Source organism: Neolamprologus brichardi, chromosome 13, assembly GCF_056152115.1.
Source record: "Neolamprologus brichardi isolate AB-2024 chromosome 13, ASM5615211v1, whole genome shotgun sequence".
NCBI classification, from domain to species: domain Eukaryota; kingdom Metazoa; phylum Chordata; class Actinopteri; order Cichliformes; family Cichlidae; genus Neolamprologus; species Neolamprologus brichardi.
This window is the reverse complement of record NC_142116.1, coordinates 13,063,950-13,080,064: the sequence shown is the minus strand read 5'-3', so window position 1 is coordinate 13,080,064 and position 16,115 is coordinate 13,063,950. Positions and strand designations below refer to the sequence as shown.

The following is a 16,115-nucleotide window of genomic DNA, read 5'->3' as shown; positions in this document are numbered from 1 at the left end:
AATTACAAGTCAACTGGTAAACATGAGGACCCTGTAAACCTAAAATACCCTGTGATCATTTGTGTTGCTCAATAATCTAACTCTTATGGCATACATTACACAATTACCCTTAAAAAAGATTAACTCCAAAACAGAGCAGTAACAGAGTCGAGTCTTCTACCTCTCATTAACTGCTGTTTGTGGTTAAGGCAGTCTCTCTCAATCGTGGCAATCTCCACTTTATGCTGCTGGATGATTTTCTTTAGAGCTCCATCCAAGTCTTGTTGCTGCTTCTGTAGGAACTCTTGTTCCTGAGGAGAGAAGAGCAGTGAGAAACTGCCTGGGGAAGACATGGAGATCACTCAGAGACAGCAAAAAGTAGAGAGGGGAAGCACAGCAGTGTCACAGTTAGACTGCATCTTAATGATCGAATCTGCCTGAAGCAAAATAATGTAATCTAGCCATTCACTTCAAAATTCAGTACAACACAGAGCACTAAGATGTCACATCATCAACTGGACTCAGCAAAAGAGACACTCAGAGTTCATGGATGGCAACAATCCACAATGAAGTGAAGAAAGAGAGAAAAGTTAACAGTTTAGTAGAGATACTGTGGCACAGTTTTATGTAAGACAACATCTACAGTGACATTCACATTGCCCAGAAACCAGCCTACATTATGCATGACTAATTGCATAAGAAGCCAAATTTTCTATTTATTTTATTTAACTTTATCTAGCTAGTGTTAACTGTAAGTTGTATTTTGATTATAAAACTATTATTAGGTAAAACTGATCATATAACTCATTTGATTATAAGAAAACTAAGGTAACGCTGTTATTATACAGTTGAATCCAAATTAAGATGGTTCAAGTGTGATCTCATAATCCACTTATACACAATATGAGTGACTCATCTGCCCTGAAAGGCAGGCTGTCTATATTGGCTGACAAAGACAAACATGGATCCAGACAGAATTCATCAAGAGCTGCCACACAGCGGTGCAACCCAGATTTAATCTAGTCTTAAGCAAACTGTGTAATACAAGATAAATACCATATAAAATACACAGACTTGATGTATAACATTTGTGAACTGGTGGAGGAAAAATACTGAGCAGGAGAGGAAGAAAGAACCACTGCACAAACACAGTGATGACAACACTCAAAAAGGGAAAAAAAAAAAAATCCCAACGTTGCCCATGCTTACATGTGTTGAACCATCACAAACTATCCTGTCATGTAACTTCACACACATCTAAGTATGGGCCAGAGATGGAGAGATACGGGGCGGGATGGGGGGGCCACTTACATCCTGCATCTGAGCGTTGAAGAGTGCGCATGAGGACAACTGAAAAGACTGTATCATAACCTGGGCCACTGCCTGTGGAGGAGAGCACACAGCGCACTTGCCCTGATCAGGGACAGACAGCACACAGCAGCCTGAGGATCTCTCACGTCAACACTCACTCAACACTCACACAGATCCTTCCTACATTAAGAATGGGTTTTCCACTTTGGGATTGTTGGTGAGTTTAAGGCTCGCGGCGAGGTCTGGATGAATGTTAGGAAGTCAATCAATTAGTTGTCAAAACTCTTTGTCTTGCCATGCTTCAAAGCGGCTCATAATTTTAGCATTTTTGTTAAATCCAGCTGGTAAAAAAAGCAGTTTTGTTACTTTCCATGCTACTGACTTACAGAATATTTTAAACAAAATCAATTAAGGTTTACCTTTCAAAGAAAAGAAGACATTTGTTTGTGTGTCTCAGACTGAGCGCAGGAAAACAACGTTTGAAAAAGTCTTTCAGTAACGATGTTTACTGTGGAGACAAACGCTATGTCTGCAGTCGCTCCTTTGTTAAGAGAGCCTGAATGGTGCCTGAGGTAGCTGGTAAATGGAGATCTGACACTTCTGAATCATCATCACCACCACAGACTGTATGATCACCACTGACAAGTGTAGCATTACATAATTAAATTCCACATATGTAGTGTCAGGAACAAAGATGAAGAATTGCATTGTGGGACATTTTGTACTTGATGGACAGGTGTGGGATGTGCAGTATTGAGTAGCAGACTACATGTTATGGTTATTACATTTTGGACACTTTTGAAAGGAGAAAACCTTACAGTGTATCTAATAATGATTATTTTTTTGTTTTGAGCAGTCATCAGTTAAAATAAAAGATTTTTCCATATCAGTGAAGATGGAGATAAACAAGTATTCAGATTTGAAGCAAATCTAAAACATTAAATTTGTGTTTCTTTTGCTTTGTTGATTCATTTTCTGAGGAAAAATAAGAAATATTCAGAACCCGATTTGATTTTTAACACTGACATGTGTTCAGTGGCCGCACCACAAATTTTACTTCCATAAAGATTCTAATATTCATTTTTTGGTGACAGCTGGAAATCTCAAAGTTCAATTATATTTTTCATTACTGAGGAAAACAGTAAAAGGTGGATGTTGCTTCCTTTTGGGCATTTTAATTTTTTGTTCCTCCTACCTTTATTTAATAAAAGGCTGAATATTGTAAAATCCTTTTAATATAATGCAGTCCAATAAAACACTTCCACTGCTATGTGTGACAAAGTAGGAAAATTAAATCTTTATCATAGAATAGAAATCATGAAAGCAAAAACATTTGTCAGAAACCTTGTATGTAACTTCACTGGTGACTGTATGTTATAATTTATTTCTCCTGAAGAAATCTTCATATATATATATGTGTGTAACATAAAGGGAATTGCTATTTTTTTTAAAGCTTCTACCTGAAGCACAAATTTGTTTTTTCCAAAATTCAGTGAGAGCTAACCATTTAACTGTAGCGTGTACATGGTATTATTAAAATCTTAGAGAAAAAGTTTTATAAAGAAGGAGAATATATTCAAAAGTCAATACAGCTCAGTAGGTAGTAGATAGATAGCAGATAGGGAGCAATTACATACACAGATAATACTCCAGACACAGAAGGTGACGCTTTACCTCTGCAGTGTTGAGGAGTGCGAGGTCCTCCTTTAAGCGTTTCATGAGCTCTTTTTTCTTGTGTTTGGGTGAATGTCCAACTTCCTGTATGGCCTAAAGTGTGTATGTGCAGAATCGGTTTGATCTCTATAGTCAGAAAATCTAACAAAGCTGGCCAACAACAGTAAGAGTCATGCACTGCCCAGTCTGAGAGGAGAGATACTGGATCCAGCCACCAACTGATTTAAAGTCAACATGCTTAATTTCCACCTCCTGCATTTAACGTTTCTTTGAACTGTCGATTTGACCCCCATGAGTTAGAGTCATGTTAAAAGAAAGAATTTGACTTGCGCACGGCAGAAGATGTTAGCCTCAAAAACAGCTCGCCCTACATTACTTTGCATTCGATTAAGTCTCGCAGCCATGAACATGATGATTCGTGGGGGAAAAAAAAGAAAAAGAAAAAAAATAGAATAACTGAGTTGGAATTGTTTTGTAATTACAAATTAGATTTAACAGTGTAATAAAACAGGTTCAACATAATTTTCTTCCAATTTGCCATTTATAGAGGACTTTAATTTATAATTATTATAATTTTGTTAATAATGAATCTGTTGATTATTTATCCATCTTGACCTTAAGATTTCCAAAAAAATACTGCAGCACTATTGAAGACAATTCCATGTCAGTTAGTCAGTCCAAAGGCATTTATTATTTGACCCAAATAAGCCCAACACCACTTGGAAAAACCTTTCAAATCTGGCCATCCCATGACCAAAGCAACCTCACACACTCATACAAGAAACATGGTTAGTTAAATACACAGTAACAGTACATTTCAATAAACAATACAACATGACAAAATGCAAAAAACACATCTTATCCATAGCCTAATTCTTGGATTTTTACATCTAAACACCAAGAAAGCAAATGCAAGCCAACCTGTAAAACAGCATTAAGTACAATAGCAATAACAAGTAGCCTAAGCACCAAACTGGGAGGAGCATGGCAACCACCAAGGCATCATCGTACACAACAGATGGCAATAAGCACTACTGCCCTTAAGAACATAAAAAGGCACACCCAGAGAAGCATTTAAAGGCTACTAAAGAGCACAGAAAGAGCCAGTAAAGACTTATAAAGACCAAGCATGAAAACATCTGCACCATCAAGCACAAGCTTAAGACATCAACATGTCAAGGTACTATCCTGACTTTTTGTAAACAGTTTTCTAAAAATAACAAACACACCCCAGGAGCAAAGTATTTCTTAAGCTGCAACCAGAAGCCTCTGGGCAGATGAATAATGGATACAACAACAAGAATGAGCAGCATCTAGGAGAAGGATAGCACAGCCTGTCTGGGTAACATTTGCACACATACAGCAGGGCGCACCACTCCCATAGGATTAGTATGAGACAGCCAGGTTAGCCACTGGCTAAGTTGTAAACACATGCACCATTAAACGGCTTGTGCAGTACACATCACATGCAGCTGCTCTGGATCACAAGCTCCCAAATTTAAGTACTACTCAGCCCACTTCCACAGAGAAAGACACATGCAGGGTCATACCTCTTTCTTGCGGTTCTTCAGCATGTTTTGGAACTTTGAGAGCTCCTTGTCTTGATCTGCTTTGATCCGTTTGGCTTCGTCTCGGAGCCGGCTGGTGTGATCTTGTTCCAGTCGCTCAATGGTCTGTTTCTGCTTCTTCTCAAGATTCTCCACTTCTTGGTCGTATTGACGCTTTTTAGCCTGAAGAATCGATACGCACTAGGGTCACCCTGACTATTCCAAAACAATATATATTTATATTACATTTTACATAATCTCTGTTTTTTTGTACGTTTTTTCATTTTGCTTTTAATGCAAATTAAAGTTTCCAATATTGTGAAAATTTAGCAGTTAAGGGTCCTCCTTTGATTTAAACACTTGCATTAGATTTAGCCCAGATTTGACATTAAGCTGCTAGTTTTTCAAGGAGCTAGCCAAATGCCAAAAAAAGAAGAAAGAAAAAAAGCCCATCACACTAGTGCAGTACAACCAGAGTGACTCACAGTAGTTTCCTGTTCAAAACGTCTGTAGATCTGCTCTCGCTGCTGCTGCAGCTTGTCGCTCAGCTGCTGCTGGGCCCTTTGCTCCTCTTTCTGGAGGAGGCGAAGCTCTCTCAACTCCTGCCGCCTGCAGTGAACATATCAATATAAGGGCATGATATTTACTTATCAAAAAAAAATCTAATACTTTTTTTCACAAAAACATGGATGGAATTTTATGGTTGCACATCAGTGACTTTAAAAAAAAAAATCTAAATGTTTATTTCAACTTTAGTGACTCATTCATACTCTATGGCTTTTCGTGCTTTGATGAATCTTTTAAAATTTTTTGATACACATTTGTGTCATATATTACTAACAGGAGGGTCGTGCAGTAGTCAGACAGCACTTGTACACACAGTAACAGCAACATGCCTCATGTCTTTACAAGGCAACATGAGAAATGACAGTAATATAATGCGGCATTCATCACGGGAGATAACCCATCTGGCATTTGTAAAAAGCTGTGGGAGTTGTAAAAAGAGCGAGCACTATTTAAGGCAGGCGAGTTAAATGGGTCATGTCACATATTTAGAACAACTGTATGTCAAGCAGATTAGATACAGACATACCTCAGGAACCTCATCTCCTCATTCCTGGTGTCGTTATCAGTCACTATCTTAGATGTTGTCACACTAACCTCCACACCATCCACCATAAACTTGCGTGTCTTTTTAAGAGTCTTCTTCTGTCGTTTTGACTCCTACCAAAAAGCAGGGATGCTTTAGAGGATCAAGTAATCAGGGTAGTGTTGATAATGTAATAACTGATGGTGTAATTGTGGCACAGACTGTATTACCTGCAAGGACACAGAGCCCCCTTCTTTGCTCTTAGACAGGAAGCTGGAGATAGACAGATTGAGGTCGAGGCTGTTGCTATCAGCAGCAGAGCTGCTCCCAGAGTCAGAATCCTTCTCCACATCTGGCCTGATCACAGCAGGGCTTCCTTGCTCCATCTTGGCTTCTGAATCCGTTTCGCTCTCTTGGACAGAGACAGCATCTTGGGAAGTGCTCTCATCTGCGTGGGTTGCTTTCTCTTCTTCTTCGTTCACACAGGAATCTTTAGGTGGGACCACTGAATCCTCAGGGGTGTCTTTAACTTCATCACAGATGCCATTTGTAGACTCAGTTGGTACTTGTTCCTTTAGCTCAGCTTCCTCTGTGATCTGGCTCTCTTGTTCAGGCTGCTGTGACTCCTCATGGGCCTCATCCATAGGCTTCTCTTCTGGTTTTGTTTCTACAGGCTCAGCAGATGACTCATCCACACTTAATTTTGTGTCTTCATTTATAAACGTGTGTCTTCCATCTGATTCCATATTCTTTTCATCTGTGCCATTAGCCATGGCTTCCATTGTGCCCTCTGTTAGTTTGGGTTCAGTCGTTTCCTCCTCGGATTCTTTGCTTTCTTTTTCTACCTCTGGCTCATCTCTTGGAATGGATTCTGTTTTTTCTGCACCTTCAGGTTCTGCTTGTGATTCTCTGGATTCTTCTTTACCAGCTTCTTCTTTTTCTTCCTCCATTACCTGGGTAGTTTCATCACCCATTATCCTTTCTTCTGTCTCCTTCTGTTCCTCCTCTGTTTCTGTGACAAGTTCTTGGTTGTCTGTTGTATTTACAGGTTCTTCTGGCTGTGAAACTACTTGCTCAGCAGAAGTCTCTTCACCTTGACTCTTTTCTGGTTTAGGCTCTGTGGAGTCATGTGAGATGACATCTTTGCTGGGCTCTACTAGTCCAGATGCCAGGTCTTCATTACTGGCATCAGACACCTCATTTAATTTCTCCTCCTCAGTCTTGTCTACCTCACTTGTTCCAAGTCCTTCATCAGATAACTTATCACTAGTCTGGTCCTCAGCAGGCTCAACTTCCATCTTTTCTTTAACAGCCTCAAGAGTGGAAGGAGTTGATGGAACTTTGTCATCTTCGGAACTGGCCACACTGACATCAGAAGGTGCTCGCTTGTGCCCGGGACCAGCCTAAACCAACAGAAATTGCAATATGTCCACAGTGAGCAATAATAAAGCTTACAGCAATGAGTTTAATGAAGCTATCAACATCAAGTGTTCATCTAAATGATAAAAAAATTAAAATACTATAATACTTGTTATACACATACCCCCAAAAAACTACATACCAGAGGTGTATCAGGTTCTTCCTCTTCCTCCTCCTCTTTGCTATCCTCAAGCTCTTCTGTGACTTCGGCTTTGGCTTCAGCTATGAGTTCTCTGAGAGGTCTGCTGTCAGTTACACTGGTGACAAAAGGATGCTACATATATAGACAAAAGATATCAACATTAGATAAAACATTTTTATCCTGCAAAATCATTTAAAGTGTGACACATTAACATCTGACGGACATTTATGCATCACTTAGTTTTATAGTAGTTTGCAACTGCAGCTCACCTGTAGAAGCTGTACTGTACTCCACCTATTGTCCACATTCTTGTCAAGTGCTTTGCGCAGAAAGTCGCTGAATTCTGGTGACCTTTAAATGGTAAAGAAGACCGAATTTGTTGGTCCCAGAACAGAGTAAGTACCCCTGGGTTTTTCTTTATATAATGTAGTAATTCAGTAGTAGTTATCCTTTTAACATTAATATTTTATCATGCTTTCACACATGCAAACCCTCAACATTTCCTCATCTCCTGTTTGGAAACAATCCAGCACCACCTTCCCAGTTATCACCAGCACAGTATCTCACCAGCGAGAGGGATTCATGAGTGTGGGCGGCTCGGACTTGGCTATTTTCAGTAGCACTCTCATGGGATTCATCTCATGGTTGGGCGGTTCAATCTGTGCCAGTTCTATGAGCGTTACGCCAAGGGACCAGATGTCGGCCTTGTAGTCGTATGGACGGTCTTTGGAAGTTTCGCACATTACCACCTCTGGAGCCATCCTGCGAAATTCAATCAGTCAGTAAGAGCCACCAATCAATAACCCACATTTTGGAATGCAGGTAAATGAGGTCATTCAGCATATCTTCTAATTCTTAAGGGTCAATGCTCTTATTTTCCAGGAGGAAAGGAATATAAAATAGAAAGTTTGTTTAATACATAGATTTTTTCAAATGAGTTGTTATCCCACATTTTTGATGATTTAAAACAACAACAACAACAACAACAACAAAACCCCCCACTGTCACCTTAGCTGTGGTACAGTCTGAGACAATTATCAAATACTAAGAGGTGAGTGCCCTCTTGCAAGCAGGCAGTGTGACTCACCAATATGGAGTGCCGATGAAAGAATCTCTTCTCTGTAATGTCTTGGTATTTTTAGCAGACACGCCAAAGTCAGCTGAAAGTAGAAATAAATCATGATTCTTTTCATCAATGAATTAAGCTAAACTGTAAAATGACACCCTGTGAGACTAGAATAGAAAATAGCATTTTCTACCAAAACAAAACACAGTAGAGAGTGCTTTACACTTATAATATTTATCCCCAAAGTGAGCAGAAAAGCCTCACATTCCCTTTCATAATGCTCTTAGGGTCCATCATTGTTGTGTTACCTGTGCAGTTATTTCAGCCTGCTCTCTTTTCTTGCATCACTTACAGTATGCACACATTAGAGGGAAAAGGAGATCTATCATTAAGTCCCTGGTGACTGGCTTGATAATTATTGTTTGCCAGGCTCCGTCATGACCCTCTGCCTACAGAACATGAATCATCAGGCAGCCAGGAGCTATGGATGCTGCAGCAACAACATGAACATGAATACTCTTACTTCTGAAACATTATGCATCACCAAAACGCATACATAGGTAGACTATTAAAAAAAAACAAAAAAAACCCCACACAGCAAGCACATCACTTTGTTCTCCAAGTTTTTGAACCTGATGCCAAATGATGACTCACTAAATTTTTATGTGTAAACAAACCACAGTGCTGCACTGTCACCACCAACCCCAAAGTCAAGCTACAAAGAGATCTACAACATACTTCAACGGCTGTTTTAATACAGAGCCAAGGACAAATCAAAGAATGAATATAATACTAAAGTGAGTTTAGTAGACCCCCCCCCCCCCCCCCCCCCGTTTTGTTACAAATTCATCCCAAGTAAGTAAGTCGTGTACTTAAGATTCAAACCAAACCTATGTACTTCATTAAACATGCTTATTGTAAAAAATACAAAACAAAAAACTGATTCTGCGAGAACATTTAGTTGATTTTAGTATTTTTTAACAGAATAACCTCTCATATTTCATTTTGTTAGTAAATTAGACAGGAAATGGTTAAAAAAACAACAACACAATTACCCAGTTTTACATCTCCATCCAGGGACAGGAGAATATTCCCAGCTTTCAAGTCTCTGTGGATGATCTTGCTCTCATGAAGGTAAGCCAAGGCCTCCAAAGTCTGCTTACACACCACACGAATCTGGGGCTCAGTCAGGGGTCTCTCCAACTCTAAGGACAAACATGCACAGAGAAAATTCCAAAGTCCCAATTTTTCCCAGCGAATATTTTGCTGTAGGCTTTGTTATACACAAATACAAGCACAAAATGGGTCATCTCCACCTTTACATCAGCAAGCACATATGACTAGACAAATCTAGGCGAGTCATAATGAATCAACATTGAATAGTGAAGTGAATTTATTATCATCTTCTTTTGTCATTGCAATTTGCATTTTAAAATGAGTGGTTTTGTGTTTCTTTAGGCTTCAAAACAAGACAGAGGAAGTGCATGAACAAGAAGTACTTTAACTGCTTCTTGAAACCTGAGCTACAATAATTACAGTTGGAATTGCTTTGCCAACTTAGTAGAGGGGGGAAAAATCCTTCAGTACAGGCTTCTGGATGGAATAAAAGAGTTGGCATTAGAGGATGGAGAAAAGCTGCAGAACTTCATAGTGTTACTCTTTTTTTGCTTTAGTGAATGAGGGACTTACCCAGCATGATGGCATCGACAGCACCGCCTGCACAGAACTCTATCAGAATCTGTAATGGTAGAACAAAAGAACATTAAGTAATACACTTATATAATGCAATAAAGTCCCAGTTTAACCTACCCTTGCAGCACACGACTTGATTAAATAAGGAATTTGCGACTTTCAAAAGCTGGAACAACATGATGTTTATTGAAAAGATTGATTATACTGTAGAGATCAAGACGCCAATCAGCCATACTGAGCTATACGTCTTTTGGTTTCCATTCTACATGCGTCTGTCTTTTAGTCTTTCTTGAACTGAAATATCTGTAGAAGTTCAAGCTTTGAACTTGATAGTACAAAATGCAAATTGTTTCTTAAAAGTATAGAAAAATGTTTAGTGCAAAATGCATGTAAATATTTTACACATACTATGTATGTTTCATCACAGATCCTAGTGAAAAACGATTTCCTCATTTTGGTAAACACTGCAGAAGAGTTTGAACATGTAGATTTAGGATGAGCAAGCACGCTTTAAACTAAACCGCTGCATTAATACTGAAGAACTACACAAGAAAATCCCTTTGCACATTTTTATGTACAAGGGGCAATACTTACAGGAAGTGAACATGAGTCTCTCCATACTATGCCAGTTAAGAAGACATGTTATTTAAAATACTTAATAACTTGCATTATGAATGTTATTTTTTAATACAATATTTCTAAAATGTTTAACATTTGCTTATATGTTTATATATAAAGGTTTATAGGTTTTAATAATTAAATGAGGGTTTGTCATTAGTCTAAATATGTACTAATTTATACACTTATACTTTATAGAAACAACAATATTTAAAAACGTTTTCTGTGATGATCCCTTTAAGCCTAAAGCATTTCTTCACAGTACTGTGCTTCTGTCAACAGTAAGAGGAAGACATCCATTATTGCCATCTTTGTAGGGATAAAACTCATTTTTAAAACAGTATGCACATATGTGCATGTTAAAAGCTTTGAAAATACACTTTGAATGAAAATAAATCGTTGGGTGCAAGTCTTCCTTAATTGGACATTTCTAGCTTGGAAGAAATTTCCCCAAGGGAAGAAAAAACAAAGAGGGAAGATGCTTTTAAATATAAAACTGTGTAATTTTATAGGGGATATTTTAACAACAAATATCAACATAAAATAGTGCCAGTTAACTACTTAATTACAAGTTTCAAGCTGATATTTTAAGATGAAATATCAGTGACCTCATCAAATATGCAATAATTTTCATAAAGTGCAGTGATTCTTTGGGTTCCAGAGAGGTAACTAAATAAAACTAATGCACATGACATTACCATGGGAACATTCATTCCCCTATTCTAGGATGTAAAGCTGCACAGGTTCTGACCTCAGTTGTAAGAGCTGATGTAATGTACCCGACCAGTACTTCATCATTATTGGCTTAGCCTGCACGTTGCTTGGCAGCTCATGGTATCAGATGATACAAAAATCAATCAAAGCTACAAACAGAGCACCACCCTCTATTCAGTGATTCAAACAAAAGGAAGAAACAAAGTGGTTCTTCCCGTTTGGCATGCCATCTCTTTTATAGTTTACAGGTGTGTATTAAACTAAAAACTGATTGTAGACACAAGTCAAAGTAAACATCTGTTTTCTAGCAACAGATTTCCTTTGTAGAAAATTAATGAACATATTATACATTAACTCAACACCCGGCACAAGCTAAATGTAGGCAGTTACACATTCATCATGCTATTTGAACTCAAAGGCCAGAGGGACAACCTGCATGCGGCTCTGAATTATTCACAGGCACTTTCTCCAGCCACCAAAACTGCTCCATTATCTTCCCATGGTTGTGGCCAGTCCACAAGGGACAGTCACATGACACCCCCTGCTAGGACCTAATTGCTCTGGGGCCTCTTACTGCACACAATGAGATCTACTGACCATGTATTAAAGCTGCACTCTGTGCTCACAGTAAAACACCAGGATGAAGATGAGGGGCTGTGTTCAGAGATTTATATGTTCTTTCTCATTATAAAAGACACTGTGCACACTGGTTATGATTTGAGGGAGATAGGAATAAGGCCAAATTGAGGAGTATTCCACTAAATACACAAATCCCTCATTATAAATAGGAAGATGTATAAAGTATGATAATGCATTTCTCAGTAGTGGCCTATTACTTCTAAGCAGTCAGGTACTCCAGTGAAGCATGCAGTCCTAGTCGTGTATTAGCCTCTGTTGCTTACTGTCATATGACCCATTCTAACTCTTGAAGAAATAAGAAAAGTTTAGTGTCATGACCCATCAGTCGAATGATCTGAAAGTCCTGTGAGAAACAGCATAATGAATGGTGCCTTATAATGAATTTCTGTCTCTTCATGCTTCACTGCTTCTTTGTCTTGGTGGCTTCTGATCAAACAGCATTACATGAGGAGAAAGACACTCCTCCCAGCACGAAACTGACAAACTTACCCAAAGTTTGCTTTCAAAGTAGAAAGCGTCCAGCAGTTTGACAATGTGATGATGGTTGCAGGAGGCCAGAATGTCAATCTCAACCATGTAATCCTCCAGTTCATCCTCAGTCTTTGTGTCGATAACCTTAGCAGCAGCCAGGGTCCCATTCTGCTTGTTCTGTGCCTGTACGCAACATTGACAAAATGATAAATTGTAGAGTATATCCTTACAGCACACAGTGTATAAAACGGGAAAGGATCATGCTAATTATAAGCAAAATGTTGCTCAGCATAATTTTACAGAGCAACAACTTGTAACTTGTACGGAATTACGGAAGAATATCAACATTAAGAAAAAAGCCATTTGGAGCAATATAAATTACGCAGCTTACAGAAGATTGTATCTCAAGAAGCTCATTTCAGAGACTTAAGACAACTCTTTGTCAAACATTGATAAAAAAAGAAAAAAAAATTACAACACATCCTGTCATTCTGAGCTACTCAAACACAGGCCGATCTTGCAACGCTTGCTCACTTCCTCCACTCCTTTTCCTCCCCTCTTTTTTTTCTTTGATCTCACTCCGTCACACTCATTGCAGTGATTATTATACCAAATATGTATATGATTTAACAGGTTTGTGCCATTTATTGTACAACTCAAACCCTAAATTCTCATTCCTGATAGAGCTGCACCGAGGAGACCAATAAAAATGATCACTGAACCTGTGAAATAAAGCACTGGGAAGTTATTTTAAAGCCAGCCTAGGGCCTAATGTTTATGGATACAGACACAATCTCAGGGAGTTAGGGAAAAAGAAAAGGGAGGGAGTGTAAAGACCAACTGCAGCAGAGTGTGTCAGACCCTATATTTACACTCTTCTGACCTGACACACTCCCTGCCTCTTTTTCCCTTTGTAGTGGCTGATGCCTGTCAGGCGCAGGCCATCGCTTACATGCAGATTCCATATTAGCTTTACAGTGAAGAGAGACGCCATAATTTGTCTGTCACTTGACTCATTCAAGAAGAGCCTGTGGCCTTTGCTCATCATGAACATGACGTTTTAATGTGCTAAATGCTTAATGTTGATCTGTTTTGATGAATTAAATGAGAGCGCAGGAGTGCTAATATCATGTTTAAGAGGGAGGGAGCAAACTTTGTGGTTCTTTGTAAATAATAATCATTGACAGTTCAGCACTGGTTATTCAAATGTTTTTACCTCATTAAATAAATAAATACATTTTTGTCTGTCAGAAAAAATTTATCTGAACTCTGGAGTTTAATTTATGGAAGCTTAAATATATTTGTGTTTGTTAAACAGCCAAAAACAGTAACAGTAAAAGTAACCGCAAAAATGTATGTACCTCTGTTAAATAAGGTAACATAGACTTTTTGTTTGCAGACCATCATGCTTACGTGTATAGTAACACCCTAAAGGCCCATTCTGAGCCAGAAAAAACCCAACCTTGAATGTGAATAAATAGATAAATGATAAATGAAAACTCCCATATCGCACCACCTGTAGAGGTCTATCTTTGAATAGGTAGATCAAATTTTTAAAAAATGACTCATTGCATGGAAAGAATTACATAAGCAGTTTGTTTGCGGTACTAAAAGTGTCTATGAAACACTTAACATGTAATACATTCATCTACTAGTTAAGAATTCTCTCTCTTCCGGTTGACCTCACTTGAACAGCTGATTCACATGTTGCTTGCAAACTCTGCGACCCCACCCAAAGGAGTTAGCTGCCAGACGCCTGTGAAGTAGCAAATGAAAGCACAGTGTGCTTTCATACTAATGTGGCCTGATTAAAGATATCTCCACCTGAGCTCACACAAGTGATAACTGGGAGTCAGGTGTATATTTTGTATACTTTGGTGTGAGACGGCACTCAAGTATTTCTTGGCTCTCATCTCGTGTAGCCAATCAGCTAACAAGACTAGGAAATAAGTGAAGACAAATTAAGATTTATGGGCCATTTGCTGCATTATTTGAACACAAGAGCACCAGGAAGGAACAGCGTTAAGTAGCTCACAATGAGAGAGAGAGAGAGAAAGAAAGCTCTTTAACAGGGATTAGTGCCAAAACAAAAAGAGGCATGAAGGCATGGAAGGTTGTGGAAACTAATTTTCACTAATCTACTAAAACAGTTATATACATTGAAAAATATTTAAAAGAAACTATGTTAAAAAAAAATAAGTTAACCTCTACTTGAGCTACAAGTACACAAACATTAACTTTTTCTAAAGGGTGTTCTCAGCCTAGAGCAAACTCCTGCAGAGATAACCTGGAAAGGTAAGTAAAGTAGCAGAGATTACAGCTGGAGGACACAGCATTGAATATTTTTCCATGTAGCCCAACCATACACCAACAAACTACACAATTGGAAAGCATACCTGACTTTCTAAGTCAGCAGGAAAACAAACCTAAACAAAATAATAAACAGGTACTGTTCTATGTCATTAAATTGTATGATTATACAAGTGTGACATGTACAGTTCCTATATATATATATATATATATGGGTTGGTGAAAACAATAAACCAGATGTGACAAACCACTGCCCTAATTTAAACCCAGCTGTGCACCTGTCACAGTAATTAGCATAAAGTGTGTGTGTGTGTGTGTGTTTTTAAAAGTCTGGCTGCACCTGCTCTGTCATTTTATTAGTTTAAACTATTTATTGTGGTTGTCCTGACATGTCACAGCCCCAAATAATCCAACATGTCACATGTGAGGCCATATTGATTCTGTATGCGGACCACACCTTTATCAGTTTTTAACCAACCCCAAGTGCAACTCACTGGTCAAGTCATGTCTATACTCCGGCAGTGACAGAAAGCCTGTGCTAAACCTCCTAAATAGAAAATATCCAAAAACTAATTGAGTTTAAGATCCCATATTAGCAGTTAGTCAATTCCTGCATGATTTATATGAAACAAATGTTATTTGCTGAGGGTTAGGTGGCCAAGGTTGGAAAATGTCACCCAAACAAGAGCTCTAACCATTGCTGTCAGCTTTACAGCTTATGACCTCTAGACAGCAACATGCGAAACAACTGAAGCTAGTCTATAAAGAAATGTAGAAAACCAAAGGCGGATGTAACGTAACACGTCAACTTACCTTGTACACTTTCCCAAAGGCTCCATCTCCCAGTTCCCCAATAATTTCCCATATCTCCTCAGGATTGGCGTCTCTGTGTACATGCTCATACTGCTTCTTTTTCTTATCCGGCCCTAGTTTGAAGATCTTGCGAAAATTGAAGAAGGACATCTTTTTTTAGGTGTGAACTACAGCACCGCGAGTACGCTCTCTTCGGTTATTTCCGCCAAGAAACTATAGCGGTTCCCTCCGACGCGGAGCTCAAAAGGCTATCGAAATGAGAGCATTCAAGCGTTAAATGAAGCCAGGCAGACCGGTGCTTTAGCCATTCAGCTATGATAATGTCAATTATAACTTCCCTCGACGGCGGATATCACAGTCACATCATAGCTAGCAGCCTTCACAGGACGCTGTAGGAGGAGATGAGGGATACAGAGAAGAGTTAGCTGTTCCGCAAAGGCTCGTGTTTCCGTTTTGAGCGAACAAAATTAAACGAAGCGGAAAAAAATATTTACCGTATCATCACTTTCGACAGAATATTTTATTTAATCGTATAACGTTACCAACACGAAAACGCAGTCAACGGACCTCATGCTTAGGTTGACTGACCACACACAAGTTAGTGGACTAGCATCAAGCTGCTATCGCAGC

The 16,115-nt window shown here is 38.8% G+C and overlaps 1 protein-coding gene across 3 annotated transcripts in view; it reads right to left on the bottom strand.

The window, feature by feature from the left end:
- slka (STE20-like kinase a) overlaps positions 1 to 16,115 on the bottom strand; it is a 21,585-nt gene extending 5,470 nt beyond the window's left edge. Inside the window, exons 1-15 of one of the 3 annotated variants that reach the window (XM_087850183.1) lie at positions 15,486 to 16,115; positions 12,381 to 12,545; positions 9,918 to 9,966; positions 9,284 to 9,433; positions 8,250 to 8,322; positions 7,730 to 7,924; positions 7,432 to 7,513; positions 7,163 to 7,294; positions 5,832 to 7,004; positions 5,605 to 5,735; positions 4,997 to 5,120; positions 4,515 to 4,694; positions 2,965 to 3,057; positions 1,291 to 1,362; positions 161 to 290 (exon numbers count right to left, since the gene is read on the bottom strand). In XM_087850183.1, the coding sequence (XP_087706309.1) occupies positions 161 to 290; positions 1,291 to 1,362; positions 2,965 to 3,057; positions 4,515 to 4,694; positions 4,997 to 5,120; positions 5,605 to 5,735; positions 5,832 to 7,004; positions 7,163 to 7,294; positions 7,432 to 7,513; positions 7,730 to 7,924; positions 8,250 to 8,322; positions 9,284 to 9,433; positions 9,918 to 9,966; positions 12,381 to 12,545; positions 15,486 to 15,635 (2,899 nt within the window). In that variant the 5' untranslated portion in view covers positions 15,636 to 16,115. The remainder of the gene's footprint in view (positions 1 to 160; positions 291 to 1,290; positions 1,363 to 2,964; positions 3,058 to 4,514; positions 4,695 to 4,996; positions 5,121 to 5,604; positions 5,736 to 5,831; positions 7,005 to 7,162; positions 7,295 to 7,431; positions 7,514 to 7,729; positions 7,925 to 8,249; positions 8,323 to 9,283; positions 9,434 to 9,917; positions 9,967 to 12,380; positions 12,546 to 15,485) is intronic. The other 2 variants (XM_006783751.3, XM_006783752.3) reach the window with 2 other exon arrangements.